Source organism: Ochotona curzoniae, unplaced genomic scaffold (genome assembly GCF_017591425.1).
Source record: "Ochotona curzoniae isolate NIBS_2020 unplaced genomic scaffold, NIBS_Ocur_1.0 contig_64, whole genome shotgun sequence".
NCBI classification, from domain to species: Eukaryota; Metazoa; Chordata; class Mammalia; order Lagomorpha; family Ochotonidae; genus Ochotona; species Ochotona curzoniae.
The window spans coordinates 45,458,630-45,486,344 of record NW_024466502.1 but is presented as its reverse complement, the minus strand read 5'-3'; the positions used below and the strand labels follow the sequence as shown (position 1 = coordinate 45,486,344).

The window sequence follows — 27,715 nt, the reverse complement described above, 5'->3', positions numbered from 1 at the left end:
TTTTCCAGATAGTTAATCTGCCCAGTGCCACAAAGGTACAAAATGGAGGAACTGGCATTTGAACTCAGGCAATTTGGCGCCAGACTCATTCTTCTATACTTTGGAGGCCTTAGAATCTATAATCCCCTAGTGTTTCACTGGTCATTTCATAAGACCTCATTTAATGAAAAAATAAATGGCTAAACTATTTATGAAGTGAAAGCTACTTTTTCATTGTTGAGAAAGAACATTTACAATACCAAGATATTTCTAGCAAGGCTACAGACTGGTGGTGGTGAACAGACTGCAATAATGTGTACGTATCCAAAGCCACTGAGCCGTGCATTTAAAAACATTTAAGATGGTAAGTTTTATGTAATGTGCACTTGATCAAAATTAACACTCTCTCCCAAAGAACCCCACAAAAATCCTCAGATGTTGAGGGAAATAACAAAGAACCCAAGGAAGATCAGGGGGCATAAAAATGCTATCTTCAAGTAATGAGCTAAAAACGTCCTAATTTCAGAGAGGCCAAAGAGCTCAAAACCAGCTGCTCAGAGCTGATAACCGTGTAATAGGGAAATTCACCCTCACAGGGTACAGGGATGGAGATGACACAAATAAAATCAACGAGTTGTGAAAAGGGTAAAGTTCAAATCAGTCTATGTTAAGAAAAACACAGATGAAGCAACAAAACATAATTCAATGGGGCTACCAACATAGTCTGATTCTCCTTACCACCGATGCCATCTAAACCCTGCTTTCTTTTCCTTTCTTTCTTCTTCTTTTTTTTTTTTTTTAAGATTTCTTTCTTTTTATCAGAAAGTTACATACACAGAAGAGAGAAAGATCTTCCATCTCCTGATTCACTGCTCTAGGGGCCACAATGGCTGCAGCTGTGCTGATCTGAAGCCAGGAGCCAGGAGCTTCCTCCAGGTCTCAAAGCATTGGGCTGTCCTCGATTGTTTTCCCAGGCCACAAGCAGAGAGCTGGATGGGAAGGAGGGCTGCTGGGACATGAACTGGTGCCCACATGGAAACTACATGGAAACCTGGTGCGTGCAAGGCGAGGACTTCAGCCAATAGGCTACTGCGCTGGGCCTAACTCTGTTTCCTTTTATTGTACAGACATAACTGAGGAGCCGGGCAGCTTGTGTCCACTATCTGATGTTTTGTATTTTCTGTGTCTTCTCCATAAGAATACAAGCTCCATGATAAATTCTGTCTTACATCTGCTTTCTTCTTAAGACCTAAAGTAATACTAAAACAGGGAAGATGCCCTACAAACATTTGTTGAGAGAAAGGTATGTCATTTCTTTCTCCCCTCCTACCACCACCAAGCTACTAGGATTCTGTGACTTCCTTGGTTCCTAAACCTTCACTTCTCCACTGACAGCAGTCTACATTCATGATCTGACCCTTGATCTAGAATTACTTGAACAATAATAGAGCAATTGCTGGTCACTCACTCAATAAACAAATATAATGTCAGGATGTGACAATAGCTTCCTTTCTCCTCAGCCCCATCATATTCCTCATCCTCATCTAAACCTATTCTTTCAGGTTTCCATAACCTTCTGCCCATATTTGGTTGCTCTCCCCCAACCCCAGCTTGCCCCAGGAGAGACAAAGAGATCAGAGCAGTTTGTAGAATTTTTGAACAATGCACGGACCTCCCCCGTGCGTGCAGATCTGAAGGCATGTTATCTGTGGATGTTATCTGTGAATAGATGTATTATCTTGGTGTATAGATTGTGTTATTTTTTTGTTTAAGTAACTTTGTCTCCTCTGAGGCTTTTTTATTTCCACTTTAAAAGTACAAATAATTTGGGCCCGGGCAGTATCTAGCGGCTAGAGTCCTCCTTTAGGAAGCTCTTCCTCTCTCATTCTCCTCCTCTCTCTATATATATCTTACTTTGCAATAAAAATAAATAAAATTTAAAAGCATGCAAATATACTTGAGATGCAACAGTTGAGGTTGCTGGTTAAGTATTTGTAGTATGTTCCGTATATGTAGTATTATTCACATATAATACTGATTACAGGTGAAACATGCTTGCGAGTTGTTTAAAAATATTCTGGTAATTTTTAAAAAGGGTGTGTGAGTGATAAAAGAACATTAAACATATCAGTAATTGTTGTAGCTGGGTTTTATGTACACAAGGAGCTAATTACACCATTCTTTCTATGTTAGTATTAAGATTGAAAAATTTCCTTCTTAAAAAAAAAAGCTACAAGGAAGCAACAGTAATTTTTGTTCTAACAGTTGAAGTTGGGCAGGGAACAGCAGACTGCCAAAGTCAGTGGGCAGCAAACTGAGAAAAACTGCACAGGAAAGAAGTTTAGCGTGTAACCAAAGCCTAAAAATATTCATCTCCCTCCTCCCTTTTTTTTTCCTAAACAGTTTTAAATTCAGTAATTCTATTTCTAAAAATTTATCCTAAGAAAATACTAAATATCCCTAAGATCTGTGCAGATATTCACTATACCTTTATAACTGCAAAAGCAAAGTGAAAATACTCTAAGTGATGATAAAGTATCAATAATTAACTGAAACACCGATAACAGCAGATAACACAGCTTCTAAGGCTTGATGGGTTTTTGAGGCATACTTAATGCTACAATGAAATAATCATATTAAACAAACATTTTTCATACTTAAAATAATATTTATAATTTTGGAACTGGCAAAAAAGTAAAGGAATTTATGCTGAATTTTTATAGAATACTGCACTATATAAATTATGTAGTATTCAATGCATTTTTTCTCCATATGCATTTTGCAAAGAATAGGCAAAATACTGATATTTTTGGCTGTTAATCACTAAATAAATTTTCTATATTTTCTTTGCAAAATTATTGTTTCTGTACTTTTCAGCTTTTGATAAACAATTTCATTTTGCTTTTTTAAAATAATTTTTTAAAGATTTATTTATTTTTATTGGAAAGGCAGATATACATAGAGGAGGAGAGACAGAGAAAGATCTTCCATCCAAGGGTTCACTCCCCAAGTGACTGCAACGGCTGGAGCTGAGTCAATCTGAAGCAAGGAGCCAGGAGCTCTTGCAGGTCTCCCACATGGGTGCAGGGTCCCGAGGATTTGGGCCGTCCTCAACTGCTGTGCTAGGCCACAAGCAGGGAGCTGAATGGGAAGCAGGGCCGCCGGGATTAGAACCGGCGCCCTTATGGGATCCCGGGTGTGAACTAGGCAGAGGACTTTAACCACTACACTATCACGCCGGGTCCAACTTTTTTCCAAATAATTTAATTAGCTTTGGGTCTTCCTGTCATATGGGACAAAATATTTTAGTTTTTAAAAGATTGATTTTTATTGGAAAGCCAGATCTATAGTGAGAAGCAAATACAGAGAGTGGCCACAATAGCTGGAGCCAAGCCAATCCAAAGCCAGGAGCTTCTTTTGGGTCTCCCACAAAGGTGCAGGGTCCCAAGGCTTTGGGCTATCCTCTACTGCTTTCTCAGGCCACAAGCAGGGAGCTGGATGGGAATTGGGGTTGCCAGGACACAAGCTGGTATCCATATAGGATCTTGGTGTGTGCAAGTTGAGGTATTAGCCACTGAGCCATTGCATCAAACCCAAAATCTTTATTTTTAAAACTTATTTTTATCTTTATTTCAAAGGCAGAATTACAGAGTGTGGGAGGGGTAGAAAGAGAGATTTTCCAACTGCCGGTTCATTCCCCAAATGAGCACAATGGTTGGAGGCTTAGCCTACTATGCCATGGCACCGACCCCAAGGGACAAAAATCTTACATAACATGATAGTTAACAGAAGAGTTTAAGAAGTGATTAAAAAAAAAAAGAAAAAGAAAAAAGAAATCTTTGGCTAATGTGATATAGTGGATTAAGCTGCCACCTGCATAGTTTGTGCAAGTCTTGGCTGTTCCATCTCTAATCTAGCTTCCTGTTACTTCCCCTGGGAAAGCAGTAGAGAATTGTCCTAGCACTTGAGCCCTTGCACACATGTGGCACACCTGGCAGAGGCTCATGTCTTCAGCCTTGTCCAGCCCTGGCCATTGTGGTCATCTGGGGAGTAACCCAGAATATTACAGAAGTTTTTTTCTCTTTCTCTTCTCTTCATTCTCTGTAAACCCTACCTTTCAAATAAAAAAGCAATTTTTTTAAGTGGAAGAAAGCAAATTCCATTACTATTAAAGATGATTGAGGGTTGCTGAGGTGTGTTCTACTTGCCATTTGGAATACCTGTATTTCAGCAACAGAATACCTGGTTCCAAGTCCTAGCACCATTCTTGATTCTACCTTTTTATTCATGTGTATCCTGGGAGGCAGCAAGCAGGTTCCTATCACTACTGGGGGTTGAGAAGAGACTCAGATGGAGTTCTAGGCTACCGGCATTAGCTAGACTTAAAATAGTCCTGTTGTCCTTTATCATTTTGTGTAATGTTAAAAATATTTACAGTAATAAGGTACAATGATTATAAAATAAATAGTACCACAGAACTCTTGAATAAGACTGTAAAGAAGTATAATAGCATATAAGGACTTAACAAATTTCAAATGAGGAATACAGAACCATTTACTCCCAAAGTGACTCAGTGTTTGATATTCTATCTGATGCTGTCTTAAAAAAAAAAGACATACATATGTGTAAATAAACAAAGAGGTGAATGTTTGGCTCAGAGATGAAGATGTTGCGTCCGAGGCCCACACCCAACATAGGAACACCTGCGCTGCTGACCTCGCCCCCTCCTGAGGGTGGAAAGCAGCAGGTACTGGCTCAGGTACTTAGGTTCCTGTCACCTACGCAGCAGACCCAGACCGGCTTTTTGGTCCCTGGCTTTAGCCTGGCCTAGCCCTCGCTGCTATGGGGACTTTGAGAGTGAACTGTGGAAGGCCATCCCTGCCCCTTTGCCTTTCAAATAAAAAGTGGGAAAAAATATACATATAAAACAAAAAGATATAATATATACTTATGAGTTCTTATTAAAGTGCAACTAAACTAAATAAGGACACAAAAATGGTTCAAGTATCACAAATTTGGCATAAAATCTTCCATGCATTTTTCTTATAAACACTTTGTCACCTCTTGAACTCAATTATAAGATCTTTTCAACTTCTCACTCTTTTGTCCAAATATGTGTGGTTATTTTCACAGTAATGGAGCTAAGTGGTCCCAACATGAATTTTAATTTTGGAGTTTTTGTTTTTCTGATGAAACTTTTAGGATACATAAATTTGCTGAATTCTATTCACGTGTTCTGAATGATGAGAAACATGATTATATTAACAAAAACGTTACTTCACCCTTCCTGGCTGGTCTTAGGTGAAAGACACTCCTAAGTAAGTGATGGAGTTACTAAAACTTGTTGCTGCAACAATTAGAGACTTTCATATGAAAGTGTACAGGAAGGCTAGATGGAAGTTATTCAAGTGTGTGTTACTTGGCTTCTGCTAAGTCAAGTATAATCTGTACTTTGTTATAGTCATCTGTATCAATACTTGTTTCAACTCATTTTTGCAAACATTGTGCTTCTTTATATGTCAATTATTGAGCAAGGTGTCAAGTGATTTGTTGGGTCTTGAACCCGGTTATTAATGACAAGTATTTTCTATATTAAAAATTGTGTTGTTGCACAATGGGGGTGTTTCAGTAGTGATATGAAAACATAAGAATACAATTGTACATACTGAGTAGTTAAATTCTTTCAATAATGATGAGACTAGACTTTTATCTGGATTACCTCATATGCTTGAATTCGCTACACTTCTACAGATGATTTTAAGTTAAGACTGATTATAGTGACCCACTAGCCTCACTTAATCCTTCCAGTATGATTACTGTCAAAGTACCTTATTTATTTGACAAAGAGTTTGGAACACCTATAAAAAGTAAAAGGTAGCTCCCAGCCTCAAGGAACTGAAAATCACCTGTAAGAAACACATCATATAAAATTGTGGTAGGCAGTAGGTATTATAACCAAGAAGCACACAAATAATGATCTACAACCTAAAAAAATGGACAATTTCAAGAGGCAGAAGTAAGAGAACAAGTACTGCTCTCTAAATACCTACATAAGCAGACCCATGGCAAAAGGCAAACACCAAGTGAACATGTAGGAAGTCAGACAAAAATGGGTACATGCTGAGAGGATCAAGAGACCAACAAAGAAAACATAAACTAGGACAAAACTGTGTAACACCTTGAATGTGAAGAAATTTGGCCTTTACTGAGCACATGAGCCAACTACAGGTTAATGATTACCTAAAACATGAAAACACCAAAGTGGTGCTGCGGAAAAGTTACCCTAGTGGTTCTTGGCCTAAAGATACATAAATTTCACTTGGATAACCATCTTGTTTATAAACTTCCATTGGGCCATTATTTATGCCAGGCACTGAAGGCAGCATTGAGCATACGGAGATGAGTAAGAGTTCTACACACTTGAATCCTGTTACATCTCCGCTCTCATTGCCCACCAGTATTCAGCTTGAACTCAGTCCAGCTGCACTGCTCTCCTTGCTGTTCCCACGCATGCTCTCTTCTTAACAACACTTGCACCGGCTGTTTCTGTTCCCAGATTCCCTTTTCCTCAGATAAATGTAAACACCCTCTTGTTCTTTAAGATCTAATTCAAATATCACCTTCTTAATGAGACTTATTTTAACATGTAACCAATTTTATTTTTAAAAAATCTTGCCAAGAAACACATTACATAATTTATCCACAGATATATTTAATAAGTTTACTTTTATGAATTTGAAAAGGAGGGGGGAGAAAGAAAGAGAGCGAGCGAGAGAGAAACATACCTGTGGGGCATATCCAGGAGGCACATAAATAGGAGGCACAGAACCATTTGGGGACATCATTGGAACCTGAGCTGGACCTGAATTGGTCACAAAAAAAGATGCATTAATCCACGGTTGCTTAGTGAGCTAAAGTTGAAAATCACTTCAATCACACTTTGAATACTTAATCTACACACTTAACCTAACAGTCAGTGTATACTACATTGAAAAGAAATTCAGAGAATTCACTTATTAGAAAAAAGGCATCTTGTAAAGCACACTGATTATCATTTATCTACACTTGTATTTTTTATGCTTGCCAATTGAAGTAACTGCTATGTGAGAAGCTTTTAAATACAATTTATAGACTAGCCCAGAGATTCTTATTTGGTATTCACAGAAATAGAGACCCAGAGGAGGCTCCTGGCTCCTGTTTTTTTAATTAATTAATTTTTATTGGAAAAGCAGATATACAGATAGAAGGAGAGACAGAGAAGATCATCTTCCGTCCACTGATTCACACCCCAAGAGGCTGCAATGGCTAGAGCTCTGCCGATCCAAAGCCAGGAGCCCTGAGACTCTTCCATGTCTCCCATGCGGGTGCAGGGTCCCAAGCCTTTGGGCTGTACTCGACACCCTCCCCAGGCCACAGGCAGGGAGCTGGATGTGAAGCGGGGCTGCCAGGATTAGAACCACTTTGCTGTGCGCAAAGTGAGTACTTTATCTGCTAGGCCACTGTGCCAGGTCCCCTGGTTTTGGATTGGCTCAGTTCTGGCTATTGCAGCCATTTGGGGACTGAATCAGTAGATGGAAGATCGTTTTCTTAGTAAATCTGATCTGCAATTCCAATAAAAACAAGTAAATCTAAAAAAAAATTTGGCTTCTCTTTTCCTGTATTTTCTTTCACTTTAATAATGTTATGCTTTCCAAATAAATTTTAAAAACACTACTGCCTGTTTCCCTTCTAAGTTTTCTGAGAATAAAATATACATTTTTGAAGGTGTGCTTCATTCTTCTAGGACCTAAACTCTTAGTTGCATTATGTAACTTTAGCAGCACTCTGAGCTTCAAATCCTTTCTGTATTTTTAGACTTACCTGTCCCTTCACCCATCAGTTTTCGACAACTTGCAAGAAAATATTTTCAAATAATTTATTATTTGTAAGAAAATAAAGCACAGGAATCTGATAAAGAGTAAATAGGGAATGACCTCTTTCATTTGCAAAATTTCACTCTGCCTTTCAATATTATCAGTGCAGACTATTACACTGTATTACATCTGGTTATGAGAAGAACATTCCTACAAAATACTGTTCCCATTCAAAACATGCCCACTAAACTCATGAAATATTTTATTTTAATTAATTATGCACAGATAACACTAATATATGTGACAGATCTTTTATATATATATTTTTCTCCTTAGAACCAGTCATGTAAATATCAACATTTGCATTTCCCAAATATTGAAATTAAGGCACACATGGATTAAGTTTGCCCAAGTGGTAGAATTGGGATTCAAAATCAGGCAGCTTCTTTCTTTTAAAGGTTTATTAATTTATTTCATGAAAGAGCAGAGTTACAAAGAGAGAAGGTGAGACAAATTTTCCATATGTTGATTCATTTTCTAAATGAAACCAGGAGCTGGGACTCATCCTAGTTTCCCAGGAGGGTGCAGGCGCCTAAGTACTTGGGCCACATTCTGCTGCTTTCCTAGGAACATTAAGTAGGGAACCGTATTGAAGTGGAATAGCGAGGACATGAACTGGCATTTACATGGGAATGCTAATGCCACATGTGGCAGCTTAGTAAATTGCAATATTGGTCACGGGCAATTTCATTTTTAACATCATTTTAGCATAGTTAATAAACAGTAAAAATACTATACAATATTGGTAACTTACGTAATTTTAGAATTAAGATGTATGCTGTAGTGCATTTAAGACAAGGAGGGGAATGTCCAGTCCACAGGCTATTTAAAGGCCCACAAAAGCATTTGTTCTGGCCTTGCCAAGGTAACTGCAGATGGGAACTTGAAATTCAATAAATCTATAGCAGGCTAATTTGAATGCTACTAATTTTGTATGCCTTGCAGATGATGCTATATATACTCAAATGGTACTAGGCAGAAAAAAGGTTTCCCACTGCCCTAAAGAAAATGAAGGTCTTTATTGTGTATATTTCCTTGAAAAGCATCAAAGGAAGAACAGACATCTCCTTAAGTTTAAAGGCAAATATTACATACAGAATTACCAAGTAACACTTGTAAGTTTATTTATTTATTATCTCTGGACACAATTATTTCATTCCAAAATTCTATGTTCTGGGCTTAAGAGAAATGACAGTTTTAAATAAGTAATGCTGACTTACTTTCATTATGAATTCATACAAAATTATTGTGAACTAGCTTTCTGAATCCTAAGAGGTGGTTTAAATACTCATGTGATATTTAGCTGAGAACCAGAAATAAAATAAGGAAAATCATATTTATAACTGTAATAAAAGAAGCTAACGTTCATTGAGTTTTTACCATATGGGCCAAGTACTATGAATCCTTGCACATACCAAATTTCACCTCTCTAGCAAGTCATTAGAACAGGTACTGTTGTTTACTTATCAAAGTAGGGAGTTATTCATCATATTTAAAATTGTATAAATATGTAATTTTTTGGACTGCCCTCTGTTTAGCAGAATTATGATGATATAAATACCTGTGGTTACAGTCTAGGTCACTTCATACTTTTACAGCTGCTGAAAGTTTATTAACTTAGCAGTACAAACTTCTACTTAATACTTTAATTGCACTTAAGTATGATAAAGAGCACAAAACAAACCTAACATAAAATAAATCAGCAGCAACTATATTACTATTTGCAGTCCAGGAATAATAATGATTAACTCCCTTTTCTCCAAAGTAAATATTTTATTTCAGCAAGCAGACTAAATTTTCTTATCCTGAGACAGAACAGGTGGTATATAGTTAAATTTTTTTTTAATAACTCACTGGTAATCTAACTCCTACTAAAATACTTATACTTTATACACATAAAATCTCTACTTGCAAACAGAGTAAATACAAATATCAGTGTTTAGAACTATGATTTTTTTAGCACATTTCTGTTGTCATTTGTGTCTCCAATAACAAACCCTAAAGCTATGCAAAGATGTACACATTTGGTTTTGTTTTCTTACTTCAAAAAACACATCTGATTTAGTGAGTTCTAAAATATTAACTACAAACTGACACATGTATGCAGTGAGACAAATTCTGTCCCAAAGAAGATTAAATCTGTTGCAGACAGTTTCATTAAAACACACCTGGAACAAAAGTAGCTATAGGTGAACAACCGTGGATCACCTAGCAGTTTCTTTAGAATCTCTATGCTTCGAGATAAATCTACCCCAAATTACGGAGCCATTCATTACTTTTAAGGACATATTTTCTTTTCCAAAAACCCACAGTAGAGGAAACAATCCTATTCACCACCTGTCTGAAGAAATTTGAGAAGCTCCTCACACCAATTCTTTAAAAGCCCCATTACATGGCTTAATAATATTCTAGCCAGGATTTGGGTAAGTTACATTCTTCATTTTTTTTGCCAATATGCATTTAGATTTTAGAGTTTTTTTTTTTAAATGACAAATTTTATTTTAAATTCTTAAAACAACAGGCTGCTGACGTGCTACACCTTCTCTTCATAAGCAAGCTTTCACAATGGCTTCCAAAGAATACGATGCAAATCTTCAGATTTTAGTTTTAAAAAGAAAAAGCAAGTAAAATAAAGGCCGCGATGGAACAGAAAATTAGCCTAACTTTACAAAGAGCCTAATCTCTTTATAACGACAAGGCAACAATTTAAAATATTTTAAAGCGCGATTACATTTGGCACCTACTTTAAAAACCACACACAGCATGATTTCAGATTAGTACAAAGATTTCTATGCTTTAAAGTAAAGGTAAAATATTGAAAAACAGTCACCAAATCTTACCACTCATTTTGTTTTTACAGTAGCAGCAGAAAACAAGAAAACCCAACAAGGAAACAGCGTAGTACACGTTAGCAGCTTTAATTGGAGAACGGTTTCGCCCTTTTTTTTTTTTTTTGCAAAGCTGTAAGAGGAAAAGATCCTTTGACCGAGTCATGTGATAGCTATCATGTGACCTGCAGTGAACCGCGGAAAGAGAGGGGGTGGGGAGGGAAGCAGCCATCCGTGCTGGCAGTGCGACTGACACACAAAGTGATTCAGTGATTTCTACTGTTGCCGCTCTGAACGTCACCACTTTTCAGACTTTATTCTGAACCAGTTCGAAAGCTCGCCAAATGTTCTCCTACAGAAATGTACATCTGATGTAAAATGTTTCTTTGTGTTCACTTTCTCTAATTATTACCACAGGTACTATCTTCCTATTTAACACTTAATTCAGCCATCCTGCTGCCAGTTGCTACTTTCGTTTGGAAAAACGATACGATTTATCAATTTTAAGAGATCAGTCTGAAACGCCATCACATAACTCAATTCTTCATAGCCGATATGTAAGAAAAGGCCACAGTACACACAGAATTGAGTATAGATAACAGGATAGGCAGACGTTTCTCCACGGAGGGATTTAGGTTTCATGCTGGTGTTTGCTTCTCACACTAATAAAGGCTATTACTTTTATTACTGATTTTACTTCCCTTTCTCACAGTAAAAGAAAAAAAAAGGTTTAACTGGAGGTATTAATAATGCTGCTTAGTGGATGGCCCTCTCACTGATGCATGTGGCAGGCTGTGGTGTGCAATGAAGCTCTCTCCAAGAAGCAGAGATTGGGAGGGGGAAGGGAGATTCTTTAGGGAGTGTTTTGTTACTTTATGGTGCTAATTAAGTTCAGAGGAAATTGACTAACAGTAAATATAAACACATAGGCAAAATTTAAAGCTCCAAGTACACAAACAATAAATGACAGTTGTTTGAAGTAAAAGTATGATCACCATATATTTTTTAGAACAGTACTTTTGTAGTATGACGTATGTACCAAGCAGCAATTGGAAAGTGTTTACTTGTAGTAACTCACTTGCCTCACAGTGCAATGGGGTAAATTACGGGTAAGGAAGTGGGAGTGAGAGCAGTCCAGTTAACACACCGTGAGCACACAGCAAGGCAAATGCAGGATGATCCAAAGACAAGGCTGCACTTTTTAAAATGCGTGAATCATCTCAAAGATCTTCCCTCCCTAAAAGGTGCAGAAAATCTGGCAACGGATAACCTGGAGCAATTGGTCTCAACAAATACATGCCAGACCCTCCAGAGGAGGTAAGAACATACCGGACTACTCTTACAAATGGGGGAATGCATAGCAATTAACTTCTAAATCCCCATTAAAATGCAGGTCTGCCAGAAGAGCAGATGAAAGTTTCCTGGTCTCCTCAGAACCTGCTGGTAACTGTTTGACTCATTGTATCTGCAAAGCCAACATGCCTCTGATCTTCCATCCCTAAACAGAGAGCAAGCCCCTGCAGCCTGATTTCTCACTCTGGCTCCCATCCACACACAGCTGTGTTTCCATTTCTTAAACTGATGAGCTCCTCAATCCTTTCCCTTGTGCCCACTATCGCATTTGCTGAATTATAAATTGCACATTGTCAACCCCTCTCCCTGCTTTTTTTTTTTTTTAAACAAAACATCTGTTCCTGTGCTGCCTTTAGAAGAAACCTGGCCGCTCCTTGGGATCCCTTCTTCCACTGTCCTTGGAGGGCTGGGGTTTCTCGGTCTCTTGTGCGGCAGTCAGCAGTCTTCAGAATCCCCGAGGCTGCTTCCCACACCCCCATGCCTTTTGTCAGTTTTTTTTCTTCCTTGAGATTAAGGTGTTTATGTGCATACCACTTCCCCTTTTCACTGCTGTCACAATGATCAATTGCCCCTCAATTTTCTGAAAAAAAAAAAATTATTTATTTGGAAGGTAGAGTGCCAGAGAGAGAGAGAGAGACCTTCCATTTGTGGTTTACTTTCTAAACATTCACCACAGCCAGGCATGGGTCATGATAAAGCTATGAGCTATGAACTCCACAAGGGTCTCATGTGAATGGCAGAAACTCAGGTGTTGGGATTACTGGTCACTTTCGCAGTCTACTGAAAAGGAAGTCTGATCAGAAATGGAGCAGCCTGGACTAATTAGGCACTCCAGCATGGGATATAGATGCTTCCAGTAGCAGCTTCACCTGTTCTGCCACTCAGTAAAAAAATGTATTTATTTCTTTGAAAGGCAGAGCAACAGAGAAAGAAGGAAGAACCGTGTATTTTTTTCCTCAAAAACCTGCCATAGCCTGGGCTGGAACAGTGTAAATTCACTGGGTCTTTCATGTGGGTGTGTGGGACCCAAGTACGTGACCCATTATCTGATGCTTCCTGGGCACATTAGCATCAAGCACAATGGGAAGCAGAGGCAGGACTTAATACCTTGTGGTTTGATATGGGCCACGAGCCTCCCATGCGGTGGCTTAACGCACTGTGCCACAATGGCCACCCTAGTTCTTGATTACTGTTCAGCCGTTTTCTATATCCCAACTGTTATCCAACAGCCAGTGACTTTCATATCCAGAGCCTAGGCTTAAAACCTTTTGAACCCTTTTTTCATTTTGTATTTATCAACATGTTGAAAAACATTTCCTGAAACCTACTACAGAGAACTCCAGGATTTCATCTCTGAAACCTTATACCTTAATGTTTTACCACCAAATCTCTAGCTGTATTTTACAACATTATTTTTTTCTCAGAGTGATCTCCCTTTTCCTTCTTCTATGTCTAGAAGCATTGTCCCTTTACTAAATAAAAGACATTTCCATTTCTACTCTTGGTCACTAAATCTATTTATTGAAATATATTTAAAAATTTTAAATTAGTTGAGATACACAAATTTGGGAGGCGGGAACTCCATCTGGTCTCCCACATGGATGCAGGAACCAGCTCCCAGCGCTGGCACGGCAGAAAGCTGCAGGCAGGAGCCGGAGGTTGAGACTGACCCACGGTACTCTGGTGTGGGACGGGGCATTGCAACCACTAGGCTACACACGTGCTTCCTCCACTTCTTATTCTTTTTTGTTTGTTTTTATTTGAAAGGCAGACTGGAGACAGCTCAATCTTCACAATAGCCTAGGCTGGCCCCAGGTGAAGGCAGGAGCCCAGAACTGCATCCAACTCTTTGCCAGGCCACAAGGAGGGAGTTGGATGGGAAGCAGGCTGCCAGGATTAGAACCGGTGCCCATGTGGTATTCTGGTGCGTTCAAGGTGAGGACTTTAGCTGCTAGGCTTTCACGCCAGGCCCAATCCATGTAGTTTCATACAGTTGTAGTTTCTTCACTTCCTATTGTTCCTTCATATAAATAACCACAAATTGGTTCATTCTGCCACCAACTTTTGGTTTCTTCACAATTTTGTTGTTGTTTTGCTTTATTTTACTGTTACTAACTTACTACTCACTGACTACAACATGCCAAATATGGTTCTACACATTTTGGAGGTATCAATAATGGAAAAATGGATAAATACTCCTGCTCTTATATAGTTCATATTGGCACAAGAAAATAGCAACATGACAGGTAAACCATGTTCAAGTAAATCATACAATTTGTTTGAAGATGACAAAAGCAATGACATAAGAAAAAAAAGAACAAGTAATGAGGATTCTGAACACTGAGATAGCTGGTGGTAAAAAGGGGACTGAGGACTGCAATTGAAAGTGTGGAGATCAGTTTAGGCCTTACTGAGAAGGCGACATCTGAGCCATATGGACATCTGAAGGAAGTCTTATACACAAAGGAGAAATTACTACAAAGGTCGGAAGGTGGCAGCATGACTGACATGTTCAAGACACAGCAAGCCAATCAGCAGCACGAGGGACAGGAAAAAGGAGGACACGGTGGCAAAGAGGGAAATGAAGAGTCTGTCACACTGTGCAGTTACTGTAAGGACTGTGGTTTTTAAAAAATTCATTATGAAGGAGAGGGAGAGAGGGAAGGAGAAACAGGGTGGAGAGAGAAAGAAAGAATGAATTCATGAATAACCACTACAGGATAGCTTACTCCCAAATACCCACAATGGGTTGGACAAAGCTGAAGCCAGCAAGTGAGAATCAAGTCTGGGTCTCCCATGTGGGGAGCAGGAACTCAGTTCCTTAAGCTCTCACTGTTGCCTCTTAGGCTTGTATTGGCAGGAAGCCAGATTAGCAGCTGGAGCCAGGAATGAAGACCAGGTACTGTGATATAAGGATTTTGTAATTGTAAGCTACACGCTGATCTTGGGTTTTGTTTGAGTGAAATGGGCAGTCATTTCTGTATTTTAAAACACAAGCTCTATGCCTAGAATACTAAATCCACATAAAACTTAAAATCAGTTGTTTCCCATATTTTTAGTAGTCCCTATAGGCTAAAAGTTTTACCACAAGATAAAAACCTGAGAGTAAACTTAAACTCTCTCTTTCCCCTCATCTCTCTCATCAGTGAGTCAGAAGCTGGGAAAATTCTGACAGTTTTGTCTCCCAAGCCTCTCCATACTCTTTCCCTTTCCAGTGCCACTGCCATAACAGCACTCAGCTCTTACCAGGAAGTATTCTCCTAATGGGTGTCCTCTGTCCTGGTCTCCAGCAATCAATACATCTCTTCCCTCAATGCTAAGATATCTTTACAAATGTGTGTAAAGAGCAGAAAGCTGGAGTCATGGCTACAGCTGAAGGATCGCATTGTTGAAGAATCCAGGGAAAGGGAGGGGTGAATGCAGAGGGAGGAAGCCCTAGACCTGCAAACCGCATAATGGAAAAAAAAGGATGAAAAAATGTGATTTTGTTCTCCTCTGTTTAAAACTCATACACTATGTTTTATTACTTATGAGATGAAATTCAAGTTTATTACCATGTCCTACCATGCTCCTCAGACAACGTGATGCTATTTAAACCAGTAAAATAGTAGTATATCCTTGTCAGTACTGTGTGAACCACATTTTTATTTCTACTTGCATCAAAATACCTTCTAAGTAAAATTTGGCACCACTGTGATGTTTTTATCATGCTTCTAAATTATAACTTGTAATATCTTCTGTATTCCAAAGGAAGTATCATAAGGTAGTGAAGAAGAAAATGGGCTTTAGCATAAGCCCATCTACTTGTAATGCTATCTTAGTTATGAGATCTTGAAAGTTACTTAACCTCTTTCTCACTTTCTTCATGTGTAAAATCCATATTTCATAGAGAGGGTATACAGATAAAATGAATTCTAACTGTAAAGCAATGAGAATAGTACCTGGAACACAATAAGCCTGTTCAAGCAATGCCAATTATGCTATGCTAGTTTATATTCAGAAGCCTACCTGAATGCTACTATATTAAAATACTACAAAGTAAAAAATAAAAAAATAAATAAAATAATACAAAGTCCAAACAATTGCCATGATTTGCAATGCTATTAATTTGAGTACTCGCTTCAGAATATTAGAAGCCATGTTATAAAAATAAAAAGCAGATCCATTTGTAAGCTTGCTGAAATTATATAATCAGGTAAGAGTGGGAAAACAAAAAATATGCTCATCATTGTATAATGTGATTTGTAAGTTTTACTGTTCTCAGGAAGCCCCCTATGTTTAATAGCTATAGGGAGTTGCTTCAGATTCTTGAATGCACAATGGTTTGGGGAAATATAAATGACATTCACCTCATATTTGTTCGTACTGTATCTGACACTGTCACTAGCACTGAGCATCAGAATTCTGTAGCAACTGGGAACAGGAAGCATATACGGTCACGTCTTGTTAAAAGCCCATTGAAGGGGCCCAGCGCAGTGGCCTAGCGGCTAAAGTCCTCGCCTTGAACGCACCAGGATCCCATATGGGCGCCAGTTCTAATCCCGGCAGCTCCACTTTCCATCCAGCTCCCTGCTTGTGGCCTGAGAAAGCAGTTGAGGATGGCCCAATGTTTTGGGACCCTGCACCGGTGTGGGATACCTGGAAGAAATTCCTGGATCCTGGCTTCGGATCGGCATAGCATTGGCCGTTGCTTAAAGAATTTAATGCAAAAAAAACAGCACTTCCAAATAATAGTTACAGCTTTATACAATTAGTATCAAAATCATTCAAGAATATTTAGAATATTTCATACTCAGCTAACATGTGTTTCCCATGAGTTTCTCTAACTTATGGCTTGGTGACACCAAGTGGCCAGTAGGAGCAGACTCATCAAATATTTCAGCCACTATTACCAACCATTTGTACCTCGGTGCTGTCATCTGTATGTGTTCCTGCAAAATGGATCAGAAATTTAATACACAACCTTGTGTGTTAATAGAATCTGGAGGCGGGGGCTTCTAGAGGAAATCGGGGTTAGATGAATTCATGAGGGTGGATTTTCCATTACGGTATTACTTGTGTGAAGATGAGAAGAGCCCTGAGCTAGCATGATTACTCTTTCCTCTTGTGACAGTCTGGCCGTCTGATGACAAAGGCCTTCATCAAATTTGGCACCTCGACCTTGATCTTCATTGATTCCACAACTGTAAGAAATAAATTTACCTTCTTTGCAAATTACCCAGTCTGTGGGCTGTATTACAGCAGCACAAAATGGGCTAAGACACCAAGTATACAGTATTTTACTAGGTACCTTAACTGTGCTTGACTTACTCTGGCAAGGATCAGGAAAACATAGTGTTTATTCAGATTGTCTAAGTGAAAACTCAAAAGATGGATGAACTACTCACAAGAGATCAAACAAATGCTGGAAATACAAAATGGTGGCCAATGAAATCTATTATAGCTCGGGCCCGGCGCGGTGGCGCAAGAGGTTAAGGTCCTCGCCTTGCACGCCCGGGATCCCATATGGGTGCCGGTTCTATCCTGGCAGCCCCGCTTCCCATCCAGCTCCCTGCCTGTGGCCTGGGAAAGCAGTCGAGGACGGCCCAAAGCTTTGGGACCCTGCACCCGCATGGGAGACCTGGAAGAGGCTCCTGGCTTCGGATCAGCATAGCATCGGCCGTTGCTCTCACTTGAGGAGTGAATCATCGGACGGAAGATCTTCCTCTCTGTCTCTCCTCTCTGTATATCTGCATTTCTAATAAAAAAATAATAAAAATAAATCTTTAAAAAAAAAAGAAATCTATTATAGCTCATTTTAATGGAACTATTAATAATATTGCACCCATTAAAAAAATGATAAATCTTGGCCCAGTGTGACGGCTCAATGGCTAAATCCTCACCTTGCAAGTGCCAGCACGCCATATGTCCCGGCTGGTCTGGTTCCTATCCAGCTCCCTGCTTGTGGCCTGGGTAAGGAGTAAGAGGAAGGCCCAAAAGCCTTGGGACCCTGCACCTGTGTGGGAGACCTGGGAGAAGTTTCTGGCTCCTAGTTTCAGGTCAGTTCAGTTCTGGTTGTTGTGATCATTTGGGGAATGAACCAGCAGCTGGAAGATCATTCTGTCTCTTTCCTACTCTCTGCAAATTTGATCTGCCTTTCCAATAAAAATAAGAAGTAAGCCTTAAAAAGAGATAAATCTGAGACAAATGTTAACCTGGTAATACACTAGGGTGAGTGGTATAAACTGAGACAAACTGGAACATAAGGTACCCTATTCATAAAGGGGGTGTTTGTTTATAAAGGCTATGAAACACCTGACAACATTTACTCACATGAGGCAGTTAGTACAGGACTCCAGCCTAGAGTTTAACAAACTGGTGATTGCAATTTAAGAACCACATGAGGTAGGAAGTTACAGAGAAGATGTAAAATCAAGGTCATTATTCGTGTTTATACATTCAGACATCTTTTTTCTCTGAAAATTTATTATTCTTTTTAAAGTTTGGATAAAGTAAAATGTTCAAATTAGGGACCAAATACGATCCAAAGCTATGGAAAACTCTGTCTATACTTAGATATCCTGCACATTTAGAAGCATGAATAATAAACACATTAAGTAGAATAAATCTGAAGAATGACTTCACATTATGGCTAGAATCTACCTTTAGTACCAAATAAAGGTTGCATATAAACTGAAATTTTGAAGTAGGACATGTGCTTATCAAGCACCTATCTGTAAACAAGAAGTAATTTTTAGTAATCTTGTTTAGAGAGTTGCAGCGACTGTGATATTAACGTGTACAGATACAGCAGTTTGTGAACACTACTATTTTTAGCATCAATCTAACGTGAACAATGATGAATCACTCTTTATTATTCTAGTAGGAAACAGTACTTGGGATTTACTGCAGCACATTAGGTTAACTATGTCTCAACAACTGAACACCCACGCGTTGACATCACACAGGCAGTGATATGGATCAATGACGCAAATCCTGTCAGTCTCAACCATTAAGGCCACTGAAGATGAAAATAAATGCCTAAGTGACAGGGCAAATTAGTCATCTACCATGCACACTGCATTAAATCAGTATTGTTAATGTTGAAAACGGTTGTTTTAGACTCTCTTTTACATAATAGTTAAGCTTTTAAAATGTTAATTATAGATTTCCCATATAGTAGACTCTGTATTTAAGTTTCCATACAGCTTTTGTGGTTTAAGCTCTGGATCTTTAGAAGCATACTTGAAGGTTTTTCCAGCCAAATGAATTGGTTACCTGGAAAATAGCCTTTATGGCCAAGTTTCTCAATCTTCTGCAGAATATACCATGTTCTATAATATATATATATAACATGCTTTCTTGACAAATAATATTTAGATTTATATTTCTTCAAGTGACATTTTTCCCTTTATTTTAATTTCAGAGGCAGAGCTGGCAAGAGCTCCCTCCGGTTTATGCGTTCACTCTCCAAATGCCTGCAAGGGCCCCTAGATGGTGCTGAGAGCCAAGAACTAGATCCTGGTCTTTGATGTGGATGGCAAGAGCCCAGTAACTTGACCCTTTGTGGCTGCCTCCCAGAGTCTGCAACAGCAGGAAGGTGGAGTTAGGATCACAGCTGTGCACAGGACTCAGGCACTCCAATGTCAAAACATTTAGACTGTTTATTTTCTAAAGACTTAATTTTTATTTATTTGAAAGGCAGAATTACTGAGAGAGAGAAACAGAAACAGAGAGTACTTTCATCTGCTGGTGTACATTGTAAATGACTTTGATGGCTGAGGCTTCATCAGGCTAAAGAGAGGAGCATGGAACTTCTGTCTCCCGTGTTGGTGCAAAGGCCCAAGCAATTGGCCACTGTCCACTACTTTCCCAGGTACATTATGCAGGGAACTGCATTAGAAGTGGAGTAGCCAGGTCTTGAGCTGGTGAAGGTGATGGGTTTATTGGCTAAGCTACAGGGCCAGTCCCTTGAACATTTAGACTTAGATTACTACACCATGGCCTTACAATTCACTGCAATTTCTAGGGTATTCTTCTACTGTCCCCTTCTTTGGTCCTTTCCTGTTTTCATTTTTATTAGTATTTTGGCATACAAAATATTAATGTTTTGCAGTTATACCAGGACTGGAAACAATGAGTTATTATGGGTATTCATACATAACACTTTAAAACATCTTCTCCATAAATGCAGTCACACAGACGTGGAAATCTCCTTTCCTAGAACAGGGACAGAACCTTCCCCCAGAGGCTTGCCTCAGAACATTCACATCCTGCAGCAGCTTCTGAAGACAAATGAGGCCTGCACATTCCTTTGTTTCTGTTTCTCAATGACCATCACTTCCCAGGAGTGGAAAGCCAAAGAGAAACCAGAACTTAAGGATCAAACAAGCTTTTGTTTCAGCATCATTCCTCTGACACAGACTTAACCTGAAATCATGCCAAAAATGTTTTCCTTGCATTGCCAAAACACTTGCTTTGGTGGGTTTCTTACAAAAAGAGCTTTCTCTTACCTTAAGTTTTTGTTTGTTTGTTTATTTTTGTTTTTAAATCACTAATCTAAAAGAAATATTTGGAAAGCAAATTGCTGACTATTTTTATACTTCTTTTTAGGGATTATCTTCATTAAATCTAGGTTTTTTAACAATTGAAAAAATGCTGTTTTACAGAAAAGTTGGAAACATGCTTATATTTTCACTACATATCAGCTTTCAGGAGAAAACCAGATCATAAAGCCTTACTTTTCTCTATCACAATTCTAAATATTTTGATAGTCAGTTGTTCCCCATTTATTTGGCCCTCCTCATTCCAATCTCTTCAGCAGAAGTCCCTAAAATGTAAATTAAAACTTATTGTGTTGATGGCATGCTAAATTGAAAAGTGGAACAAAATCCCACAAAGGCAAAAAAAAGTCTTTTTCCTTTTCTCATCTCTTTCAAGCTTAAATCCTATGAGGCTGGGAAGCACAGCCTAGCTTATGCAGATCACACGTGACGTAATCATTACCACGTGATCTTTGCTTGTGGCTATGACTATGATCCAAGGTTGGAGCTCTTTGTTAACCTTAATAACTTTATCCCAATATCTTTCCCCAAGGCAATCATTCTTAAGTTTCTTATAATCCTTAAGAGATGCTCTATGGACAGAAAAGCAATTATATTTACTTAAGAAATACAAATGATGCTATACTATGACCTATCTGTATTTCACTGTTGAGATTTTTCCAAACCAGCAATGCTTCAATTTTAACAGTTATGTAGTATTCTTCTACATAATAAATTCTAATTATGGACCATAATTTATTTAGCTATTTCCTTATTGACATATGTGTTATTCTCAACATTCTACTGTCACAAAAAAAATGCTGCAATGAATATCATTGTATAAATGTCATTTTATATTAGTGAATAAAATACAAGTATATTTGCTGAGTCAGAAAATGTAGACTTTTGATATATTATCAACTGCCATGAGACTTTTTACTTATGTTTATTCTTATCAATATAATAGTTACTAATAACTTTTAAAATACTTTTTCTATTGAGGGTCTGGCACGGTAGCCTAGTGGCTAAAGTCCTCGCTTTATATGTGCTAGGATCACCATATTGGTGCCCGTTCTAATCCCAGCAGCTCTGCTTCCCTTCAGGGCTCCTAGCTTTGGATCGGCACAGCTCCAGCCATTGTGGCCACTTGGGGAGTGAATCAAAGGATGGAAGATCTTCCTCTCTGTCTGACTTTCCAATACAATAAAATAAATCTGTCTCTCCTCTCTATATATCTGCCTTTCCAATAAAAAAATAATAAAAATAAATTTAAAAAAATATTTTTTAATCCAAATGGTGAAAACAGTATTTCAACTATATTCATTTTGTGTTTTCTCCTGAGGAAGCCACAACTAGTACTCTTCAGAGATTTCTTTCTAGTCCTTGCCCATATATACACTGGATTTGCAGGAGTTCTTTATACAGATGTTTGTGATAAGCTGTGAATGGTTTTCCTAATGCTTTGTCCCTTACCTTTATGTTGTTTTCCTCCTCAATGTGATACAAATTTGTTCTTGGATGTCAAGAAGGTGGGTTAGGTATAAGTGTTAAAACATTAGAAGTTGAAAAGTACAACTTAAAAGAGTATTTGAGGCTTCTGAAAATATGTACTACAAAAATAGGTTACATAATATGCTTGTAAGAAAAGTGTTTTATGTTAATGAGTTTTGAACCCACTATAAATTACAAATGCTTCTTGAAAATTCATAATGAATATGATTAACATGTAATAGCACTGGTAGGAATGGGAGTATAGCCTAGTGGTTAAGACCAGTTAGGAATCTTATATCCCATTTCAGTACCCAGGGTCAAGTTCTGATCCAGCTCCCAGTTCTGGCTTCCCGCACAGAACGTGATGGTTCAGGTAGCTGGGTCCCTGACACTTACATGGGACACCTAGCCCTAGTTGTTGCCTCCTGGTTTTAGCTTAGCCTAGCCCCAGTCTTATTGGGAATTAGTGAACTTGCACACAGCATGTCCTGTTTAACATTCTTTAAAGAGTTATTTGTTTGAAAGGTGGAGCTAGAGAGAGAGAGAGAGAGAGAGAGAGAGAGAGAGAGAGAGAGAGAGAGAGAGACACGTTTCCATTCCCTAATTCAGTCCCCATAAGGCAACAATGGTGGAAGCCAGGAGCCAATGGCCAGGAGCTTTGTCCAGGCCTTCCATATGGGTGTAGGGCCCAGGAAATTGGGCTATCCTCTGCTACTTTTCCAGCTATATTAATAGGGAGCTGACTGGAAGTGGAATAGCTGGGACCTGAACTGTTGACATATGGGATGCCCATATCACAGACTGTGGCTTAGCTTGTTAACCAGGTACAATGCTGGTCCCAGCAAGCAAACATTTATTAGAATGTTATCTTATGCTCTCTCACCCAACTCTTACATGTCACATGTGTCTTGTAATTTCAACTTAATCTTCTTACTCTACATACCTTTCAAGCCATTAGTTTGCTACTCCCATTCCAATTTTTTTTTTTTATGAACAATGGCACTAAAATCAAAAGGTCTTCTGAATCCAACTTTTGCCAGAATAAATTAATCATGTTTCCTACTCAAGCTTGATTTTTTCTTTATTCTGTACTCCTTGGCATAAAGAAAGGCACTATCAATTACCTTCCTGCAAAATTAATGGTGAAATATGTGAAGATTATTAGTTTCTTCCTACATCCTTCAGTCTTCCTAGGGCTCAGATATTACAACTATCTGGCTATTTCCCTGCTTAAAATGCTTCAGTGGTTTCCTGAACCTTTCTGCATGAAATCTAAAATCTTAGATGTGGCATATAATAGTGTTTATGATGTAGACAAGAAGGCGAGACAGAAGAATTTTTTTGTCCAGTGGTTCACTCCTCAAAAAAGTTGTGATGGTCAGTGCTGAGCTGATCTGAAGCCAGGAGCCAGGGGCCTTTTCTGGGTCTCTCACACAGGTGCAGGGTCGCAAGGCACTCAGTTGTCTTCTGTTCTTTCCCAAGCCACAAGCAGGGAGCTGGATGGGAAGTGGAGCAGCCAGGACATGCACAGGCACCCATGTGGGGTTGCGGTGGTTGCAAAGCGAGGATTATAGTATAATGCAGGCTTTGTAAGATATTTTTTTTCTCCTCTTCTGGATAACTTCGTTAAGCATCTGCTTTTCCTGAAGCATTAGGTTTTGAGATGTGGCCTAACTGTTTCAAGTAACTGTCAAGAATGAGTTGTCCTGGGCCTGATGCCGTGACCTAGCAGCTAAAGTCCTCGCCTTGAACGCACTGGGATCCATATTGGCTCCGGTTCTAATCCCGGCGGCCCCGCTTCCCATCCAGCTCCCTGCTTTTGGCCTGGGAAAGCAGTAAGAGGATGGCCGAAAGCCTTGGGACCCTGCACCTGCATGGGAGACCAGAAGGAGCTCCTGGCTCCTGGCTTCGGATTGGTGCAGTACCGGCCTTTGCAGTCACTTGGGGAATGACTCATTGGATGGAAGATCTTCCTCTCTGCCTCTCCTCTTCTCTGTATATCTGACTTTGCAATAAAAATAAATAAATCTTAAAAAAAAAAAGAATGAGTTGTCCTTTAGGGCAGGAAAATATTTAGAACAGATGCTCTGCAGGGAGAGACTATATATATTTATAGCTATTGTGCTTTCTGTGCATGGCAAGGCACAAAGATACAAGGGATTTTAAAGCATTAAGACTAAAACAATACAATATTTCAGTGTGATGGTATTTCACTGTAATGATAAAGACATTTTCTAAAAATGTGAAAAAATGTTTGTAAGGGGTCATGTGTTGTGACTTGGGCAAACCTGCTGACTGTGACACTGACAACCCATATGGGTAGCCTGTTCTTGTCATGGATGCTCAATTCCCAACCAACTTCTTGCTTATGATCTGGAAGAGCAACAGAAGATGATTTTAAGTGCTTTTATCCTTGCCACCCATATTGAAGACCAAGGCTTCAGCCGGGCTCAGTCCTAGCCATTGTAGTCACTCAGGGATTGAACCAGGCATTGAAGACTTCTCCCTCTCTGATTCTCTCCCTCCCTCAATAACTCATTCAAATAAATAAATAAATCTTAAAGAAAAAACCCAGATAGTTAATGATAAAATGCAGCAGAATGAGATGTCAGAGAATTTCATTAAAATATAAAGAATAGAAATTGACCTTAATAAACTATGCCACAGTGTCATGCCTTAGTTCTTTAATTAAAAAATGATTTATTTATTTGAAAGGCAGTTACATAGAGAGAACAAAGTGAAAGAAATCTTCCGTATGTGTGTTCATTCCCTAAGCGGTTACAATGGCTGGGTGGCTGGGGTAGAATCAGGCTGAAGTTAAGAGCCTGGAGCTCCATGCAGGGAGCTGGATCAGAAGTAGAATAGCCAGGACTCAAACTGGTACTCATATCGGCTGTTTGCATTTGAAGCTATGGCTTAACTCACTCTGTCACAATGTTGGACCTTGAATCTGCACTTTTAAATTAAGTTACTGCACACATTTTGGATCAGAGAGCTATGTTAAAATTGGCAAATAGTTAATTCCCTCTGGAGCCACAAAGAATTGGATACATAGCAGCAAGGAAACCCTCCCACTGCTACAATGTTATTTCACCACTCTATGGCTGTGACACTGGCACATTTGAATGTGGTTTAATAGAATATCATAAATACATGTCAAACTTTCATAAACAAATGGTGTTAATCACTATTCCCACTTAGAATAGTAATAGTCTTTTTCAAATATAGATGAGAAAATAACCTTTTCGCTAACGTAATTTCTAATGCTGCATATTTTTAACATAAAACTTGATATTATTTACTCTGCAACATGCTTTTTGTAAAATCTCTCCTTAAGGGAGAGGATAAATGAAATACAGAGTATTTTTCACTGTTCTGAGGAAAAATTCTATTTTACAATCAAAAGCAAAAGAGATTTTGTTTGCCTAAGAATCATGCAACATGGTAAGAACAGTTTTGGGGTTTGGAGACCAATTTCTGGGAAGAGTTCTTAGTTTACAGTAACCTCGTTGCTCTTTAGAAAAAAAGATACTGTAGTTTCGAATATGTAATTCTGAGTAGCCTGCAGAAAGCACATAAAAATACTTAAGGGAGAAAGTACATGGCTGGGAGGAACTAACCCCTGTTGAGCTATGAATAGAACACCATCATAGGTAATTCATGACTGGGAAGTGACTAGAAAGTAATGGTTAAAAAGTGTGGACAGCAGCCACACCCAGCTGAGCCACTCAGTCTCTGGTAACTGTAGGCAAGTTATTAACTTGTGTTTTAATTTCCTGTTAGGTAAAAGGAATATATTTTGTCTGCCTTACTAGGGTGGTGTTAGGATTAAACTGGTTAATTACACATCGAATACCTGTAACAGTCACTTTACAATTGTACAATCATGTCCAACAACCATTAGCATCTTATACTGTTGATTACGAAGTCATACTTGCTCTTTTTCTGTTATTTGAGATCCTGTAAAGCAATTCCTTACAATCAGTACTGAAATGAAAACAGTTACTAAAGCATATTCCTAAAATATATTTAAGATTTATTTTTATTGGGAAGGCAGATTTACAGAGAAGGACATACAGAGAGAAAGATCTTCCACCTGCCAGTTCAGTCTCCAATGGATGCAATGGCTGGAGCTGAGCTGGTCCGAAGCCAGGAGCCAGGAACCTCTTTTGTGGTCTGGGAAACCAGGCCAACAGCAGGGAGCTGGATGGGAAGTGGAGCAGCTTGGATATGAACTGGTACCCACATGAGATGCTAATGGAGGATTTACCAATTGAGCTATTGCACCAGCCCCCTAAAATATATTTCTAAAATAAGCAAATAGGCATGTCCTGAGTATCTTTCTGTAAAGGCTAGTTATAGGGAGGGGAGAGAAATCTAGCACTCGAGTAGCAAAATATGATTATGTTATGGTTTTGGATTATAATTTTTTGAGCAGCACTTGTATGGTCCTCAACATCTGTATGTTTAAATTACTCATTTGATACAGGCAAAAATTATTCTTTAGAAACCAGGAAGGATTTTTTAGAGTCCCCAATGTACCAGTAACTAACTTTTAAATAAGATCTAAACAGCACAATCCTAGCAGATTATAAGCACAGCTACATTGCTAAAGATGTACTCTATGACAAAGACAAAACAACACAGACCAATCAATGACATATGCCAGAAGTGAGAATTAGTCAAGTCATTTGCATAACAGAAAACTGGGAGTGCTTTTCAGGAGTTGGGGTTTGGTCCAGTGACTAAGTTCCAACTTGGGACACCTGCATCCCATACCAGAGTGCTGGGTTTGAGGTCTGTCTCTTGAGTTTCTGATCCAGCTTCCTGTTATTGTGTATCCTGGGAGGCAGCAATCATGGCGTTAGTTCTTGAGTCCCAGTCACCCAGGAGGGAGAGGGGTTGAGTCCTGAACTCTTGGCTTTGGTCTGGCCCAACCATAGCAGCTGTGGGGACTTGGCAGGGGCGGGGGGAGTGAATCGGCATATGGAAGATTCCACTCTCTCCTTTTAAAAATGAGAATAAAAACAGTAAAAAATTTAAATGGGGCACCTTTTAGTAAATGAAAGTAGTATTAGGTTGTGAAGGATTAAAAGCTCATGTGTGTCTATCATTTTTGTGAAAATGAATAATATAAGCTAAGACATGCAAGCAATATTCTAGAGTATCTAATAGGCTTAGAATATCTTAAGTGGATGAAACTTTCCAGGTGATGTTAGATAGGAAGCAGGTGGGTAAATGCTTAGAAAACTAGTCTAAGGTTTTATGTTATACAACATGAGAAGGCAAGATTTTGACTTAGAGTAATAATAGTATTTTAGGAATGCTAGTCCCTGTAGTAGCAGAGATAACTACGGGAACACAGACAGACTTTGCTGTAAGTAAAGCTGAAGTCTCATCAGTGTGCTACTAATGTTTTAAAAAGGCCATAAACTAGTCAGATAGGCATAATACAAAGCTAAACAGATTTTTTGTTGTTGTTGCTGACAAGCTTTAATCAAATATAGCTTAGAAGGCACTGCTCTCTAATAGGACTATTTGCAGCAGCCTATTCAATTTATCCAGTTACTTAGGCAGATGTGTTTTAATCACAGTAGTTTTAGTCTTGGTTCCCTGACCAGAGAAAGTT

At 38.8% G+C, this 27,715-nt stretch overlaps 1 protein-coding gene across 3 annotated transcripts in view; it reads right to left on the bottom strand.

Moving 5' to 3' along the window:
* Nucleotides 1–27,715, bottom strand: part of FNDC3A (fibronectin type III domain containing 3A) — a 130,678-nt gene that overhangs the window by 45,621 nt on the left and 57,342 nt on the right. For 2 of the 3 annotated variants that reach the window (XM_040991421.1, XM_040991422.1), the window contains exon 4: nt 6,765–6,841. In XM_040991421.1, coding sequence (XP_040847355.1) covers nt 6,765–6,841 — 77 coding nt within the window. Of the gene's footprint in view, nt 1–6,764; nt 6,842–10,732; nt 12,316–27,715 lie in introns of those variants that run through there. The other variant, XM_040991419.1, reaches the window with a different exon arrangement.